Source organism: Carassius gibelio, chromosome A6 (genome assembly GCF_023724105.1).
Source record: "Carassius gibelio isolate Cgi1373 ecotype wild population from Czech Republic chromosome A6, carGib1.2-hapl.c, whole genome shotgun sequence".
NCBI lineage: Eukaryota > Metazoa > Chordata > Actinopteri > Cypriniformes > Cyprinidae > Carassius > Carassius gibelio.
Genome location: NC_068376.1, coordinates 26,687,297 through 26,703,012, shown reverse-complemented (window position 1 = coordinate 26,703,012; position 15,716 = coordinate 26,687,297). Strand labels below are relative to the sequence as shown.

General features: G+C 37.9%; 1 protein-coding gene across 1 annotated transcript; it reads left to right on the top strand.

Moving 5' to 3' along the window:
- The first annotated feature begins 525 nt into the window (after positions 1 to 525).
- Positions 526 to 15,375, top strand: slc2a1b (solute carrier family 2 member 1b). The gene is made up of 10 exons (XM_052600146.1): positions 526 to 828; positions 8,538 to 8,633; positions 11,295 to 11,455; positions 11,627 to 11,867; positions 11,955 to 12,117; positions 12,208 to 12,395; positions 12,529 to 12,633; positions 12,836 to 12,937; positions 13,060 to 13,263; positions 13,357 to 15,375. The coding sequence occupies exons 1-10, from the start codon at positions 814 to 816 to the stop codon at positions 13,552 to 13,554; spliced, it is 1,473 nt and encodes a 490-aa protein (XP_052456106.1). The 5' UTR covers positions 526 to 813; the 3' UTR covers positions 13,555 to 15,375.
- Positions 15,376 to 15,716: the final 341 nt, after the last annotated feature.

Below are 15,716 nucleotides of genomic sequence, written 5' to 3'. Positions count from 1 at the left end.
CTCTTCACACACTTCCTTAAACAATGTGGAATTACAACATTTTTTAAGGATCAGAGTCAGAGATACACTATCATGCACTGCATTGTCTAAATATATCTATCTCTCAAAACGTTCTTTCTTTTTTGGCATACATTTGGTAAATGTTCTTATGCCATATTATTTTTTGTTCTAGGCTATGTGTTGTTCTATTATTCTATTATGTTATGTTGTTGTTATTATAAAAAAAAAGACAACTGTAATAAAAGCAGCTTTTCACACTGCTTAATCGTGGTTTAGTGAACATCGATGGAGTTTGAAGCCTATTAAGAAAAAAAACTAAAACTAAAATATCAATAGAAAAAGAATACATTTCTCCAATATATATACATAAACCAACCCAGTCTTTCAAGATTGATTCTCGTGATGTGTGCTTTTGCACGCTCCTTTTTACGCAGCCATTACGGTCTACATGTCGTCATTGCGGATGAGCCAATCACAGATTACATTCCTAGTCCCGTACTATTGCGTCATACATATTAACCCGGCGAACCCGCACAGCATCTCAGACTCACCGGCTGGAGCAGATAGAAAATAGACCAGATAAGAAAAAGGAGAAGAAATAAACTTATTTACGAACGACGGAGCTGTGAAGGCATTTTCCCGGTCTCCCTTTTAAGATACATCATACTTGGCGAAGCTGTATTTATTTATTTAATTTATTATTGTCGTTAATTTAATTTAAAAGTTGAATTCTGAGGAAAAACGAGGGAAAAGGGCGAAGTTTCGACTAAATCAACGTACGTCGAGACGTCATCCAACATTTGACAAGACGTGATGGAGGGCGGAAAGGTAAAATAGTTTTTTTTTCTTGTCAGAATGCAAAAAAAAAAAACGAACAAAAAAAACAAAGGAGATAAGTTGTGTCTTAACAAAACATTATGTGGAAAATATTTGTCTGTAATGGTATATCTGTAAGGTTAGTTAAACAGTTTTTTTTAATGTCGGTCAGTTAACGTTACTAGCCACATTAACTTTACCTCGCGATCCTTGATCTCGAGCTCCGAAAAGTCGACGAACTAACGTTAGCTGAGTGGCAAAAAACGAAATAAGCCCGTAGCACATGTTGAGAGCTGTCACACGTGTAACTAAGTTGTGATGAGCACATACCAATGTGCTACAGTTTCCTAAAAACGCGTGTTGGATGTTAGTTAGATAGTCAGTCAATGCCGGGAAATCGTGTGTCTAAAACCCCTATTAAGGCGCCTACATAGACAGCATTTTTTGGGCATCACAGACGCGTTTTCTGGCTATGTCTATATAGGACAATGAGCTGCCTGTGTAGCATCTTTATGTACCAGTAGTGGCGCCTGTGGGGACCTAAAGTGCTGTCTTTGCAGGGAGCACATTGGGTTTTCAGACACAGCCAGAGAATCGTGGTGTACGTGCCCGCTTTAATCCATCAGTGGCTAGCTCCTTTTCTTTTCTTTTCTTTTCTTTTCTTTTCTTTTCTTTTCTTTTCTTTTCTTTTCCAATTAAAGTAAGTTTCAATTTAAAGTAATTTGTTGGCATTTCCTGGTTTACATACAATGTTGTCATTTATTACAATATTACACACAGCGAAAATATACAATATTTACAATAAGATATTTGTTTGGTTATATCATCATAATTATTAGAATTATGGTGGAGTTTTGGTATATGTGTGTATACTACACATATATGTTTATATACTTACAATAATGTGGTTTATATATGTAATTGGATTGGGTGTATATACAAGTATGACTGCATTTTCTGAACTAAATTTACCTTAGAATTCACCTTAAAATGTATAATTATCTCTAGTTTTATTTCGGGCACCATTCAAACTAGTGACTAATACTGCTAGACGCATACGTGACTAGTAAGCTGTTATACATGGCTAACCTAACCACCGCTGCATGATGCTCACCCATGATTGGTCAAGTGTCTTTCAGTTTCCCTGAACTCAGGGACTTTGCATGATGTTGTGGGTTCTATTTAGTCTTTTATCATGAAAGACAGAAGCAAACCATAAAAACAAACATTTGGGATGTTTTAGAGTTTAAGATGAGTAAAATTAACTGGTTTTCTGCTAAATATAGTGTGGCTGATATAAGATTCTTAAGTTAAATTAGACCTAAAGTGTTTTTAAAAACACCTTGTGAACTGAAAAAAAAACAGCTTTGTGGTATGCTGTTGCTGCATTTATTATAGTGTTTGGTTGACGTGCTGGGAATGAGGGAGATGTCCCTTGGGAGAGGACAGCTACAGCTGGCTTCAAACTAGGGAACGCTTAACATGACACTGCCAGTGAGGTCATGCTCTTGACCCCTTCCCAGCACACTGCCTAATGTTGTGCCTGTGTTCTACAGCGCTCTCCAGGCAACATGCCCACATGTGTGCCTCTCTAATGCCAGAGAAACGTGCACACGCATGCAACACTCATGCTTAGTATTTTCATACCAAACCAGCTTCTGATATTTAACATGTGCAAAGAATGTGTGCTTGACAGGAAAGTTTTAGATACTGTGACTGATCACAAAACATGTTCAGAAATGTAAAGTACATGTATCAGTGTGTATTGTATGAACAGACAACAGGGCCACACCTGTCACTCACCTGTCAGGTTTTAGTATTTGCATAGGAGGACAACTTTGTCACTCTCTCTTTTTCTTCAGAAGCTCTGATTATGTTTTAAACCGAAAGAAGAAATCATACAGACTTAACGTCATATCTAATGATCTACATTGAATTCTTGTAAACTTTAGATAACCAAGCAAATATTTAACCACTAAACAATGTTTATTTCAAAGTAGAGATGGAAAGATAAAATGGAAAAACCAACTGAGCATTTCTGAATGAGTTCATTTTGTTCATTTAAGTGGTCTTTTCATCACTCACCAACCAGATAAAGGCATCTGAATTAGACAGACAGACGTGCATTGATGTCTTTACCATCATATTACTGTGTGCGAATTAAGTGTTTTTCAGATTTCAGATATCGTTCAAAAAAATGTTATTTGGTCTAATCAACTCAAACTGTTGAAAATGACAACTGAGCACCAGGACAGCCAAAAAAGGAAATCTCGATTTGCAAAGAGACATTTGAAGCATTTGATTAGGGAGGATTAAACCTAAAGCAAACTGTCAGAAGACTTAATTCGATTTTGCTTTCTCAAGTCAGGCTACTTTTCTTTTCTCATTCACCCCTGCATGACTGCGTCTCTTGTATGTACTCCCCTGTTTATGCCATTTCAGCCTAATTGGTGTTAATAAAGGGATTTCTTTGAGTTTTTGTTTGAGGTCATTTACTGTAGGTTACATAACATTGTTTGTAATACAGCAGTGGAAGGCCTAAATCCTAGCGGGGGCCCCATTCCAGTGAAAGATATCATTATTAGCACTGTAAACTTCAGGAACTTATGTGTCGCAGTGTGTAAAAGCAGTTCAGTGTAGTTGTGAGTGGCTTATGTGAAATCATATTAGTGGAGTGACTCCCAGACTTTACAGAACTAGAGGCTAGCAGATAGATGGTGCTTGGGAATGAGGACGTGCCAGTCGGAGCATCACCTCAGAGAGAGCGAGAGAGGCAGAAAGAGAGGGATCTTTGTCTTTGTTGCAGACTAAGCTCTTCTTCTTGAGTCTGAACCAGACAGCTACTCTTCCTCATCTTGCAGGCCTGTATTCATCATTTATCAGCTCCAGATGTATTTGGACACTTAATTCAACTAAAAATGTCTAAATGCCACTGCATTAGATAATGGGATGTCAAATCCAGGTGACATCTCAAATGCTGATAACAACTGGCTGGATATACATTATCCCGCTTAATACACAGCTACTTCCCACATAAGTAAGTAATTGGACACAAAATATAGATTTGAGTTGAAACTTTTAACACAGACGAATGAACAAGTTCAAACTAGACGAGCGTAGGGTGTGTTATACAGGGCCTGTCATTAATAAACCATTAAATAAATAGAAAAGTCAGTAAGTTGTAATTAATTGTCTGGCTTGAAATTATATTAAACTGATACAAATCATTATCTTGAAATAATTAGATTTGAAGTTTTCATGGGAATCATGGTGCCCTAAGTGAGGCTGTTTTTTGTGAATGAAAACTGGAGGAACAAATAAAGCCTGTCAGTAGGTGCAATAAAATAATTTATTGGCTATTATTGCATTTCTAGCGAAGTCCTGCGCTGTGCCTACTATTTGCTTTCTAAAGACAGGTGTGTTTAACGTCATTCTCCTTACAGTATGTCATTGATCATGATCATGGCTTTATTTTAATGGCACTTTTTCATTTTATCATATTCGATTTAATACTATGTTTTTAAGATCCTTTTTTGTTTGTTTAGCTAAGGATGCAGATCCTCACACCGTTGTTTTTTTAAGGTAAATGAGGCTATAAAGTAAGAAAACTTCCAGTAGCATTGCTGTTGTAAAGGTGTTAATCTTTAATCTTTAATCACAATTTTGAGGAGGGTAAAATTAAACAAAACAAAAAAAACTAATTATTTGTAATTTTGCTTGCTTATTTATTTATGAGGACACACACACACACACACACAAAACAAAAGACAGCCATAGTACAGAATTAAGGCTTTGAGTGTTTTAAGCAATGTAAAGATCAGCTCAAATTTGTTACGTAACTCTGACAGGCTCAAAAAAAAGCTTTTGTACCTTGCAGTGAATGGCTTTGAAAGGTGAAAGGTTTATTTGCATACTAGTTTGGTTGCTACGTCAGAGCTTCCGTACAATTGCCTGTTGAGGGAATTTTTGTTTGCATTTTTCTAAAGGAAGTCCCCAAGATTTGTTTTGCCTCTACTGCTCATATAATTATGACATTAACAAAATACCTTTTTATTCTTATTTTTTATACAGTTTAAAAAGTCCTAAACTTCCCTTAACCTAAATGTAATATGCCTACAGACAATGAAATAAGCACTGAGCCAAAATATGTGTCCAAGTCAGCTGTCAGTGTGTGCTATTAGCAGAAGGGTGTGACTGTTTATGGTGTGAGCCGCGTGAATTCAGGATGACGAAGCTAAAAATATCATTTCGTACATGTGTGGCACCTAAATGGTTAATGTAACCTTTACAAAATTGTCCAGTCACAACAAACTCACAATATATTTCATGAAGAGGGTCAGATCAAAGTTATATATCTGTTTGATCTGTTCATGTAGTTTAAAGTTATGTCTGCATAGATACACACTGCATAGTAATACAAGGTAAAGGCAGGAATCTGAAGAGGAATGTTTCATAGCCAAACCTACACCCTCCCCTCGAGTAAGACTCAAGTCAAATCTTCCATATTTAGAGGTTTCATCTTTCTTAAAGAGGCCTTCACCTCTGCATCTGTTCTGAGTTGTGTTCGCTATCAATGTTTCAGCAGCAGGAAGGATGTAGTTAACTTCTGAGGGCAGTCGCTGTGCCAATTGCATTTTCATTTGTGCGGGCTTGGTCTGCATGTTCTTTGTGTGCGATTTTGACTTGCATTTTAAACTACTAAATGAACATTTAAAAGCCTTCTAGAGGTTTTGTGTTTGTGTGTATTTGGCTTCCTGTTTCAGGGCTGGTTAAACAGCATATTCGTGAACTCTGTGAACTGCAGTCTCTACACAAAGTGACGGGTGTATCCACTTCTAGCCCCTTTTAAGCTCTTGCGTCTTGTGCAGACGGGTGTCCTTGTGTGTGCAAGTGAAAGAAGTGCACACGTCCAAATCTGGTATCTTTCTCATTGCCGACTGTCTGTTTATAAAGGAGGAATGCAACTCTGAAAAATGTTCAAAATGGAGATCTGTTTACAGTCTCATCTAGCATGCTAAATGCTAGCTCACAATACGAACAGCTTGACATTTTAAGCTCTTTTTTTTTTTTGAGTTGTTTTAGCTTGTTGAGTGAATCAACAAATCAGAGACCTTTTACAGATTCCATCATAATATTTACAGACAACTCTTAAGGCTGGTTCACACGGCAGGATAATTAGGCCGATTTTAGCCCCGATTCACCCCTTCCGACAATCTTAGGATGCTCCGATTATCGTAAAATAATCTGATCAAATATTCCTGCCATGTGTGGTGTGTTAAGACCGCTCTCCTCTGCTCGGAAGAACATCGGGACCGCTCTGATCTCAAATCGGGGATATCCAACATGTTGGATTTATTTGGCCCGATTTCTTCTCGTGTGTGGTGTCCCCCGAGGACAAACAATCACGCAGCCTGTGGACTGTGGCGTGTAGCCAATCAGAAAGCGAGGTGACGAGGCGGTGAGGAAGTACCAGGAAACAAAATGAAAACAGCCGGCGTATATAATATAACAAATATAACAAATACAAATAAAGTCGATGGGCATAACTACATCCACAACTGCAGTCCACCAGAGTACATGGAAACGAATATATGAACTTTTATTTCAACGGTTATTAATCTGTGCATTACGTAACAACATTTCTATGAGATAAAACAACAAGTTTCCTCCATATCATGATGTAGCAAGTATAGTCCATGCTCGCGTTGTGTCCACCTCTTTGACCATCGCCTTTTCTTGTTTTTCTTATGTTTTTTTCCGTTAAAAACAAAGCACAAACTATGGCCACTGCATCCTCTTCGTCCGACATGATTGTTTACTCTGAAGTCACGTTTGATCTCGAGGGATTTAGCGAGATTTCCCGTCTGACCTGGGAATGTTCGGGAGTCAAATCGGTTCGTGTGTGATGTGTTGATATTGCCGTGTGGCTGCACACCACACACTGAACGACCAAAACTGTTAGACCCGTGATTTTTTATCGCCGTGTGTGGGGTCTTTCAGGTTTGAAAAATCGGCCGACAATTTTAAAATCGTCCCGTGTGAACCAGGCCTTAATTCCTTTGTAGGAATTAAGGACTGCCATAAAAGGAATTTAAAAAAAAAGTGTAGAACCTGTTGATTCGGTTTTGTGCATGTTTGAGTAAAATGTATTTTAATGTAATAAAATTGTTTATGTATCAGTGATACATTTGGTGACAGTATTTGGGCTTAAGTTGTTAATGGCTTGATTTACAGGGTCAAGTGGCTTTTAAAACCGTGAACTAAACAACATGGTTTTGTTTTAAAGCTGTGGATGGGTAACCACGTGGAAAAAAATGTCCAGCCCATATCCTGTCTGTGTGAATATTCCAATCCAGTGATTTCTGAAATAACAGTCAAGAACCCAAACAATGACGATGATGCCTTCAGAGGAGAAGAGTTTACATAAACCCATTCTTTGAAGAGGCAGATTAAACTACTAGAAAGTCATCCAGTAGAGTTGCATTATAGTCTTTCACAAGTTCAGGTTCAATCTTTGTAGTTTGCAGGAACAGTTTGTTTCAGGTCAAGAGGCACAGCCTCGCTCTGATGTCATTTCACCCAAACTTAGATAGTAGATAATGTTGAAACCAATATAGTAAGAGACTGAATCATGTGAAGCCTCTCATGTCCCAGTCACATTTCACCTCTAGAGACAGAAAATAATCTAGGTATTTATATTTTTAATAAGAAGATAAAAACAATGCTTTGTACCTGATGACTTTTTGCACTGTGACACTTATTGTCATGACAGTTAATCCTCCTCAGTTTTCATAGTAATCCAATTAAATGCTTAAATTAAATGTTAAATCATAATTGTAAAAATATTCTTACTGGTGCATAAAATGTTTATTCCCCTATTCTTACGTAATTATTTTTATTATAATGTAATATGATTAATTAAGGATTGACTAGCCTATATAGCATTGCATTACTGCGATATTAGCACACTATTCTGTTTTAATGAGCTTTCAGTTCCCTTTCGCCTTCAAGATTTCCTGTGTTGCAGACAGATTTCATCACATTTTGTCCAGTCATTTAAACCAGACAGTCTGAAAACAAATATACTTCAGCTTGTTTGTTTTTTTTCTTAGGAATGAGGATAGCGATTGATTCTCTGATCACTTCCCTGAGATTTATTGAAATATATCTTCCAAACCTGCAGAAAAATTAACAAAACCTGTCAGGAAGTCGCCTGTGCAAGTGAATACTTCTGTTGTATTGAAAGAGAAGGAAATGCTTTCATTTTGTGTAGCACTTATCTTTAAAGTCCCACTAGGAAGGGGGTGTTGCTGGATATTTTAAAGTTCAGAATTCTTTTGGGAATACTGAATACTGGAAAAGAAATATAAATATGTTTGGGTTTCTTTTGTAAACTTTTCAGAACTTTATGATTTTTACAGTTTTTGTTATCAGCACAATATCCTTGCAGTTAGCACAGGTTGGCTAAAATGTTTTTCATTTTTGAGGAAGAACAGAATAAAAACAAGTTTTACAGCTACCCTGACACGTATCAGAATGACAAACAATAGTTCACCACACCTCTGAGAATAGCTCTGTTTATTACAGTCAGGTCTGGCTTTTGTCCTGCGGGTATTAGAGCTCTTTTGTGCAATGGGACGTGATGGAGATTCAGTACAATTCATTGTGTAGCAAAAAAATAAAAATAAATGACTCATTTTGTTTTATTCTTCCCTGAACAGCAACTGACCTTCCCGCTGATGCTGACTGTCGGGACGGCTGTGATCGGCTCCCTTCAGTTCGGTTACAACACAGGTGTCATCAATGCCCCGCAAAAGGTGAGTGACAAGCTTATACTCGCATATATGCAAACTCTGAGAGACAAACTCTTCACTGTTCACCCTGATGTCCCAAGTGTGTCCTTGGACTTTGACATTTTCGAAACGCTGCCCCTTCACTCAGTCATGTACTTCTGCAGCTGTTTCCAAATCCCTGTCTGTCAGTGGACACACACACACACACACACACACACACACACTCTTACATCAACATAACACAAACGCCTCCTGTTCAACTACAGAAGGACTGTAAAATTGCTCTATACATCTCCTCAGGGAGATTTTGCCTTTCATCCACACATTGTGAGGCAATTTACATTTGTTAAATAATAAGTGACTAACTGCCTATCAAATATACATTAAATACGCTCTCTGTTCTGGTACAGAGTGTAGGGCATCTCTCACACATAGCACAGCTTGTTCAGACACGCGTGTTGAACTAGGGGCCAGGCTTTGCTTATGTGAATGGAGCTTTTCTGGCTTTTAAACACTATATGGAGTGTATAGATTCTACTCCCACTCCTCTTCATGTCTAGAGAAACCCGAAATTGTGTTTTTAATACCTACCGTTAAGATTTGTATGTGTGCGCGTGTATGTGCATGTATAAATACAATTACTGTACTGTACTGTACTATTTTAATATTTTTTAAAATGTAATTAATTCCTGAGATGTAAAAGCTGAAGTTTCATCAGCCATTACTCCATTCTTCAGTGTCACATGATACTTATATTTTCAAATACTACTGATGTAGTGCTCAAGAGACAAGATTTCTTATTAGCACTGCTGAAAATAGTTGTGCTGTCTAATCCAATACCATTTCAGTTTTCAAACTTTTTTTATTTTTTATTATTAGTATTAGATTTGTTTTGGATTAGATTGCCTAATAATTTAGTAACTGTTTAATCTTTGGCAAATCATCAAATTAATACCATTTTTTATACTGTATAATGTTGTGTTGCCTAGATTGGCTTGTAGCATATAATTTTAGCATTTGATTTTCATTTTTAAGGCATTTCTTCATTTAGACAAAATAGGGTACGGTTTTTGACATTGGCCGTTTATCTGTCTATTGTTATCAGTCAGAGTTTTATTATCATAGACAGTGGTTCAACTACTTAAATACTATTAGACTCTGCACATACTAGCTTCTGGCAAATGATGGTGTGTTTGCTTTCACTGTTTGTGTTTCTGATGGTTGTGACAATAGTTTTAACACGTGAGAGAGGGCTGTGATGAGGCCTTAATAGGAGTAACGTGTGTGGGTCTGACGCAGACCCTCTCTATAAATAATCGCTTCGATAAGATTACTGCACCCTCAAGGGCTTGTTGTCTGCAGTCCTCCCTTACTGAGACTTTACTCACAAATCATCAAAACTATACAGTGTTATAATGCATTATCAAGCGCAAAACTCCTCTATGAATGGACTGTATTATTTGTGACCAGGTGGATCTTTGCTGTACTCCTCAGTGTGGGCGTTCCTTCACATAATCAAATATTAAAGGTCCTGATAAAACTGGTGAAATAAAAACGGTTATCAGTTTCTCACCCGCATCTTTCCAAACCCATTTGACTTTCTTTTTTCACACAATGGCAGTTGATTGGGACTGTGGACAGCTGTGTTCAGCATTTACTTGAACTAAACATGGTTTTTAAAGACTATTGTGTTTTAAGAGTTTATTTGATAAGCAGTTTAGCCCCTCATATGGAAGAATATTATATTTAGTATAAGTAATATGCTTGTGAACTAATATTTCTTCCTATTTGCATGTGTCTCTATGTTGTGTAACAGGTTTGTATAATGACGGGTCAAACCCAGAGGCACATGACTTTAACCCTGCATGATATTTATGTGATGCTGATGCACTGAAGGGCTTTCTGCATGCCTAAGGTGTCAGACAGCTGATGACGAGAGAGGAACTGGTTTCCTAACCTTAATACGTCAACAGATCATACAGAACAAACGTAACTTTTTTTTCTTCTTTATAACCCAGCTTGAATCTTACTGGATGACATTCATCTGATAGCTACAACAGATAGTCTGTGTTTATCAACACACACTTGACATAGAGATCTCCGAGAAACCCGACTCCCTCTGTGGGTTTCAGGTTTCATTACTAAACCATGTTACCTAATACTGGACGAGACAGTGAGCCACCTGCTGGACAGAATTGCTCATTACAACATAAATCTCAAGCACCCAGAGCAGATTGGTGATATTAAATTGTAATTAAAAAGTAAAGCATAAAATAAAATAAATATTAAAAAATAATAAAAATAATTATTAAGAATCACACTTTTTATTTAGCAATACTTTATAGGTGTTTTTTTTTTTTAATTCTAATTTTGATTGTTTTATCAAAACCTTTTTTTTTAAATAACATGAAATTTTTCTGTTTTCGTTTTAACTTTACTTAAAACTTCAGTAATTTTGCTGTTTTTGACATTTTGAGTATTTTTATTTGTTTTACACAAGTCCTATATAGTTTTTTTTTATTTTATATCAAATTAAACTCATCTATAATGAGAAATGTGTCCTTGGCAAGAAACTGAAATAAAAGTTTGTATTTTATTTCAGTTAACGTTTGTGTTGTTTAATTTTAGTTTCAGTTTTAGGAATTATAATAACCCTGGTAATAAGTGAGTGTATTTGTGTCATAGATCATTGAGGCCTTCTACAATCAGACATGGACTGATCGACATAATGAGAACATCCCTAGCACCACCATGACTACCCTGTGGTCTCTGTCAGTGGCCATCTTCTCTGTGGGCGGCATTATTGGATCCTTCTCCGTTGGGCTGTTTGTTAACCGCTTTGGAAGGTGAAATACAGTTGTTGTCAGTTTTTTTTATTTATTTTTTTTACATAAAGGCACCACCATCTTTTACATTATTTAATTCCTTGTGTACATTTACGGCCTTGTAATATGGCTTCTGATTGGATGATTTTAATGTTTGATTGTAAAACTCTTGCTGTTTTTTTCTCATTTCAGGAGGAACTCTATGCTCATGGCTAACATCCTGGCTTTCATCGCTGCAGCATTGATGGGCTTCTCTAAAATGGCGGCGTCCTGGGAGATGCTCATTACTGGACGGTTTGTGGTGGGCCTTTACTCGGGCCTGTCCACTGGTTTTGTGCCCATGTATGTGGGTGAAGTGGCCCCCACAGCCCTTAGAGGAGCCCTGGGAACCCTTCACCAGTTGGGCATTGTTATTGGCATCCTCATGGCTCAGGTACATACATACTAAGGACATTTGTGCCGTTTCAGTGACCATTTTTGGATATTTCTCCATGTTTATGTGCTGTTTTGTGTATTTTAGATCTTTGGTATGGACTCAATCATGGGAAATGCCACCATGTGGCCATTCCTCCTTGGCTTCACCTTCATCCCAGCCCTGCTGCAGTGCTGTTTACTGCCCTTCTGCCCCGAGAGCCCTCGATTTCTCCTCATCATCCGCAACGAGGAAGACAAAGCCAAATCAGGTGAGAACGGACCCACTTCACCGAAACATCTCCATTTATCCAGCGCAGCAGTGATTTCATCAGTTTAAACATGTTTTCATGTGCTTTCAGTGCTTAAAAAGCTGCGTGGGATGACAGATGTGAGCGCAGACATGCAGGAGATGAAGGAGGAGAGCAGACAGATGATGAGAGAGAAGAAGGTGACCATTCCTGAACTGTTCCGCTCCCCGCTCTACCGACAGCCCATCATTATAGCCATCATGCTGCAGCTGTCCCAGCAGCTTTCTGGAATCAATGCTGTGAGTAACCTTCATGTGCACATGTTTACAGGTAAAACAAAGATGAACCTTGGACCTGTACCTTTACTGTTTTCATATAAACTCGATTTTATTTTGAACTCCAACCCTAACTCGTGCTAACATTGTTGTGTAGGTATTCTACTACTCTACAAAGATCTTTGAGAAGGCAGGTGTGAAGCAGCCAGTTTACGCCACGATTGGAGCAGGAGTCGTCAACACCGCTTTCACTGTCGTGTCGGTGAGTATCGGTATGCCAACAGACACGAGCACGAACCTAACAGAACCATTGCTGTTACTATAGTAATAATTACATATATTATATTCAATAATGTCATTAATCTCCAAATGACCTAATATTATCTAGCACTAGTGTATTCTGTATATACAATAAAGAGCATTTATTTTGCCTAATATTAATATGATTTTTTACTGTTATGCAGCTGTTTGTGGTTGAGCGAGCGGGCCGCAGGTCTCTGCACCTCTTGGGACTTCTGGGAATGGCCGGATCTGCCGTACTGATGACCATCGCTGTTGCATTGCTGGTATGCAAATAATATATATTTACCTATGTTTGGAGTTATTAATCATTCAGAAAGTTTTCCTTTTGGACCGAAGGTTTACAATCTATTTGAACTGACGGCATTATTGCCCATCTCTCCGACAGGAAAAGTACGACTGGATGTCCTACATGAGCATCGTAGCAATCTTTGCATTCGTTGCCTTCTTTGAGATCGGACCAGGCCCCATCCCATGGTTCATTGTGGCTGAACTGTTCAGTCAGGGCCCAAGACCCTCTGCTTTTGCTGTTGCTGGATTCTCCAACTGGACAGCGAACTTTATCGTGGGCATGTGCTTTCAGTATGTCGAGGTAAGAGGCCGGTGAGAATCATTTGTAGGATGTGGACACGTTTGTTTTGGCTGGTTTAACCTTCTTCTCTCTGTCTTTCTTGTGCTTTGACAGGAGCTCTGTGGGGCGTACGTGTTCATCATCTTCACCGTATTCTTACTGTGCTTCTTCATCTTCACTTACTTCAAAGTCCCAGAGACCAAGGGCCGGACGTTCGACGAAATCTCTGCCGGTTTCCGCCAGACAGCATCAGGTGCTGAGAAGCACTTGCCTGACGAGATGAGCAGCCTGGGGGCGGACTCTCAACTTTAAACCCCTCCTCTAACCCCGCCTGCCTCATCTGGTCACTCTTCTGCATGCAACTACCAAGGAGAAGGGGTCAGCGGGCTGTCAATCAAACATTTCCCCCTTCCCATGGCTGCACTCACCTCTTATTCCCCCCGCGCTCCCCGATGGCTTCACGCGGCCAGCCGAAGGACAGCTGCTGGATGCCAGACACCGGGTTTGAAAGGCAGGGAGTAAGAGTTGTTATCATGATCCTTCAATCAGAAAGATGATCGTTTTAAGACATGTTTGAGGTGTCGAATTGCTTCGGCTAGTTTTACTAGGTTTTATGTTTTTAAATCTTACTTAACTGTTACTTCTGCTGTGCTTTGAGAGAGTAAAAAATCACCGGAGGTCACCGGGTCACTCCTGATCGAGCTCTTGACGTCAGAAATCCAGATGCCAAATGTATACTGACAATTTAATACTGTATTCCAGATAACTGTATCACATTTAAATGTACATATATGTATATATATAAGGTTAGTTAAATAAGACCCAAAATATGTCATTATACATATATGTACATTTATGTAAAACTCTTCTGCATAGCAAGCATTTTCTGTTATTTTAATGCTTTACAGGGTATTGTATCTCTATTTTCATATCAATACGTCTTCTGTTCTTGCTTTCAAGATGCGTCACATCTTTTTAAAATATATTTATATTTTGTAACAAATTCACTTGCTTTCTCTATGAAATGTAGATAGTTATGACCCCTCCAGTAGGAGACAAACAGAAACATTTCTTAAATCGTTTCATTATGTTACTTGTCACCAAATATTACATCGACCCAACTTTTTAATGTAAGGTCGTCACTTTATAATGCACAATCAGACGTACTCTTTAATGAAAGTATTCACATCAGTGCAAGTGAATGTTGGTCATACAGTACAGCAGATATCAGACACTCATAATGCTCCACTTCAGGATGAGTTCAGATGTCAGTAGTTTGAAATGCGTTTTGCACAGTCGACTCCCTCCAGCCGAGGGAGAATTGTCAAGATGGGAAACACGGAGAGAGTGACCAAAATGCACTGGGACTGGTGGCGTGATTCGAGGGCACTGAACAGCCTTCCTCTTCCTCTTCATCTGATGGAAGAGCTGCCAAACCAGACCATTGATGATGCTGTTAATACAAACCATGTGTCTGTTTCTTCTCTTTTAACCTAGTCTGTTCACCCTTGATAGTTTACCCATAAGTATTTGTGGTTTTTACGCACATCAAAGTTATCAAATGAGGTTTTTCACTTTGAATTTACGTGAGCATATACGTATAATCTGCTGTTAAACATTATTCTGCTTTTTAAACGCTCCAGAATCAATTTTAGTTTAGTTAAAAAATGTATACAATTGATCTTCACCTCTAATAAATGATCTGTATTTGTGTCTTTTTTTTTTTTTGACATATCAGATACCTGTTTTTCTTTTTTTCTTTTTTCACTTTGAGTGGAGTTTGAGTGTGTGCATGTGATATTTGGCCAGTTTGCCAGCAATACAACAGATCAAATGAATTTTTTGTATTTCAACACCAGCATCCTGAATACATACATATTCACCCGCAGAGCATTCCATACGGGAGTATCGTGTGTGTGTGTGTGTGTTTTTGACGTTTTATGCACATCAGAAAGACACAGGTGTGTCTGTGTTTTTCAGATCATATGCATGTTCACATGAACTCAGAATGAGTTGAAATCACTGATGTGTGTTGTGTGGAATTGTCAAAGAAACGTTTTATAGCCTATGGAGAGCTTGATTTCCCGCTGTAACTGTAAATATTGAATGTAAAATAGGTGAAATTTTGTTAAAGACATTGTAGTTTAAAGTATGATTTTAATAGCTGTACTATTCTCATTTGTCATTTTCCTGTTTTTATAATGTAGAATATGTTTCTCTTTTTTTTCTTTTCTTTGATGCACTATCATGGTAGTCATTACTGTAAGGCTCTGTAAACATCTGTTTTTGTGTTGTATACCGTACTGTATTTATTAGAACATCTAATTTATTTAGTTTTTTTTTCTTTTGCTGTCAGTTTTACTTAAGGAAATAAAATTGTTAGAAAAAAACAACGTGTTTGTGAATTATTTTGAGGGTCTGTGTGTACAGTTTTAGCTTAATGGTTTCCAAACACTGATTCCTGATTCAGTTTA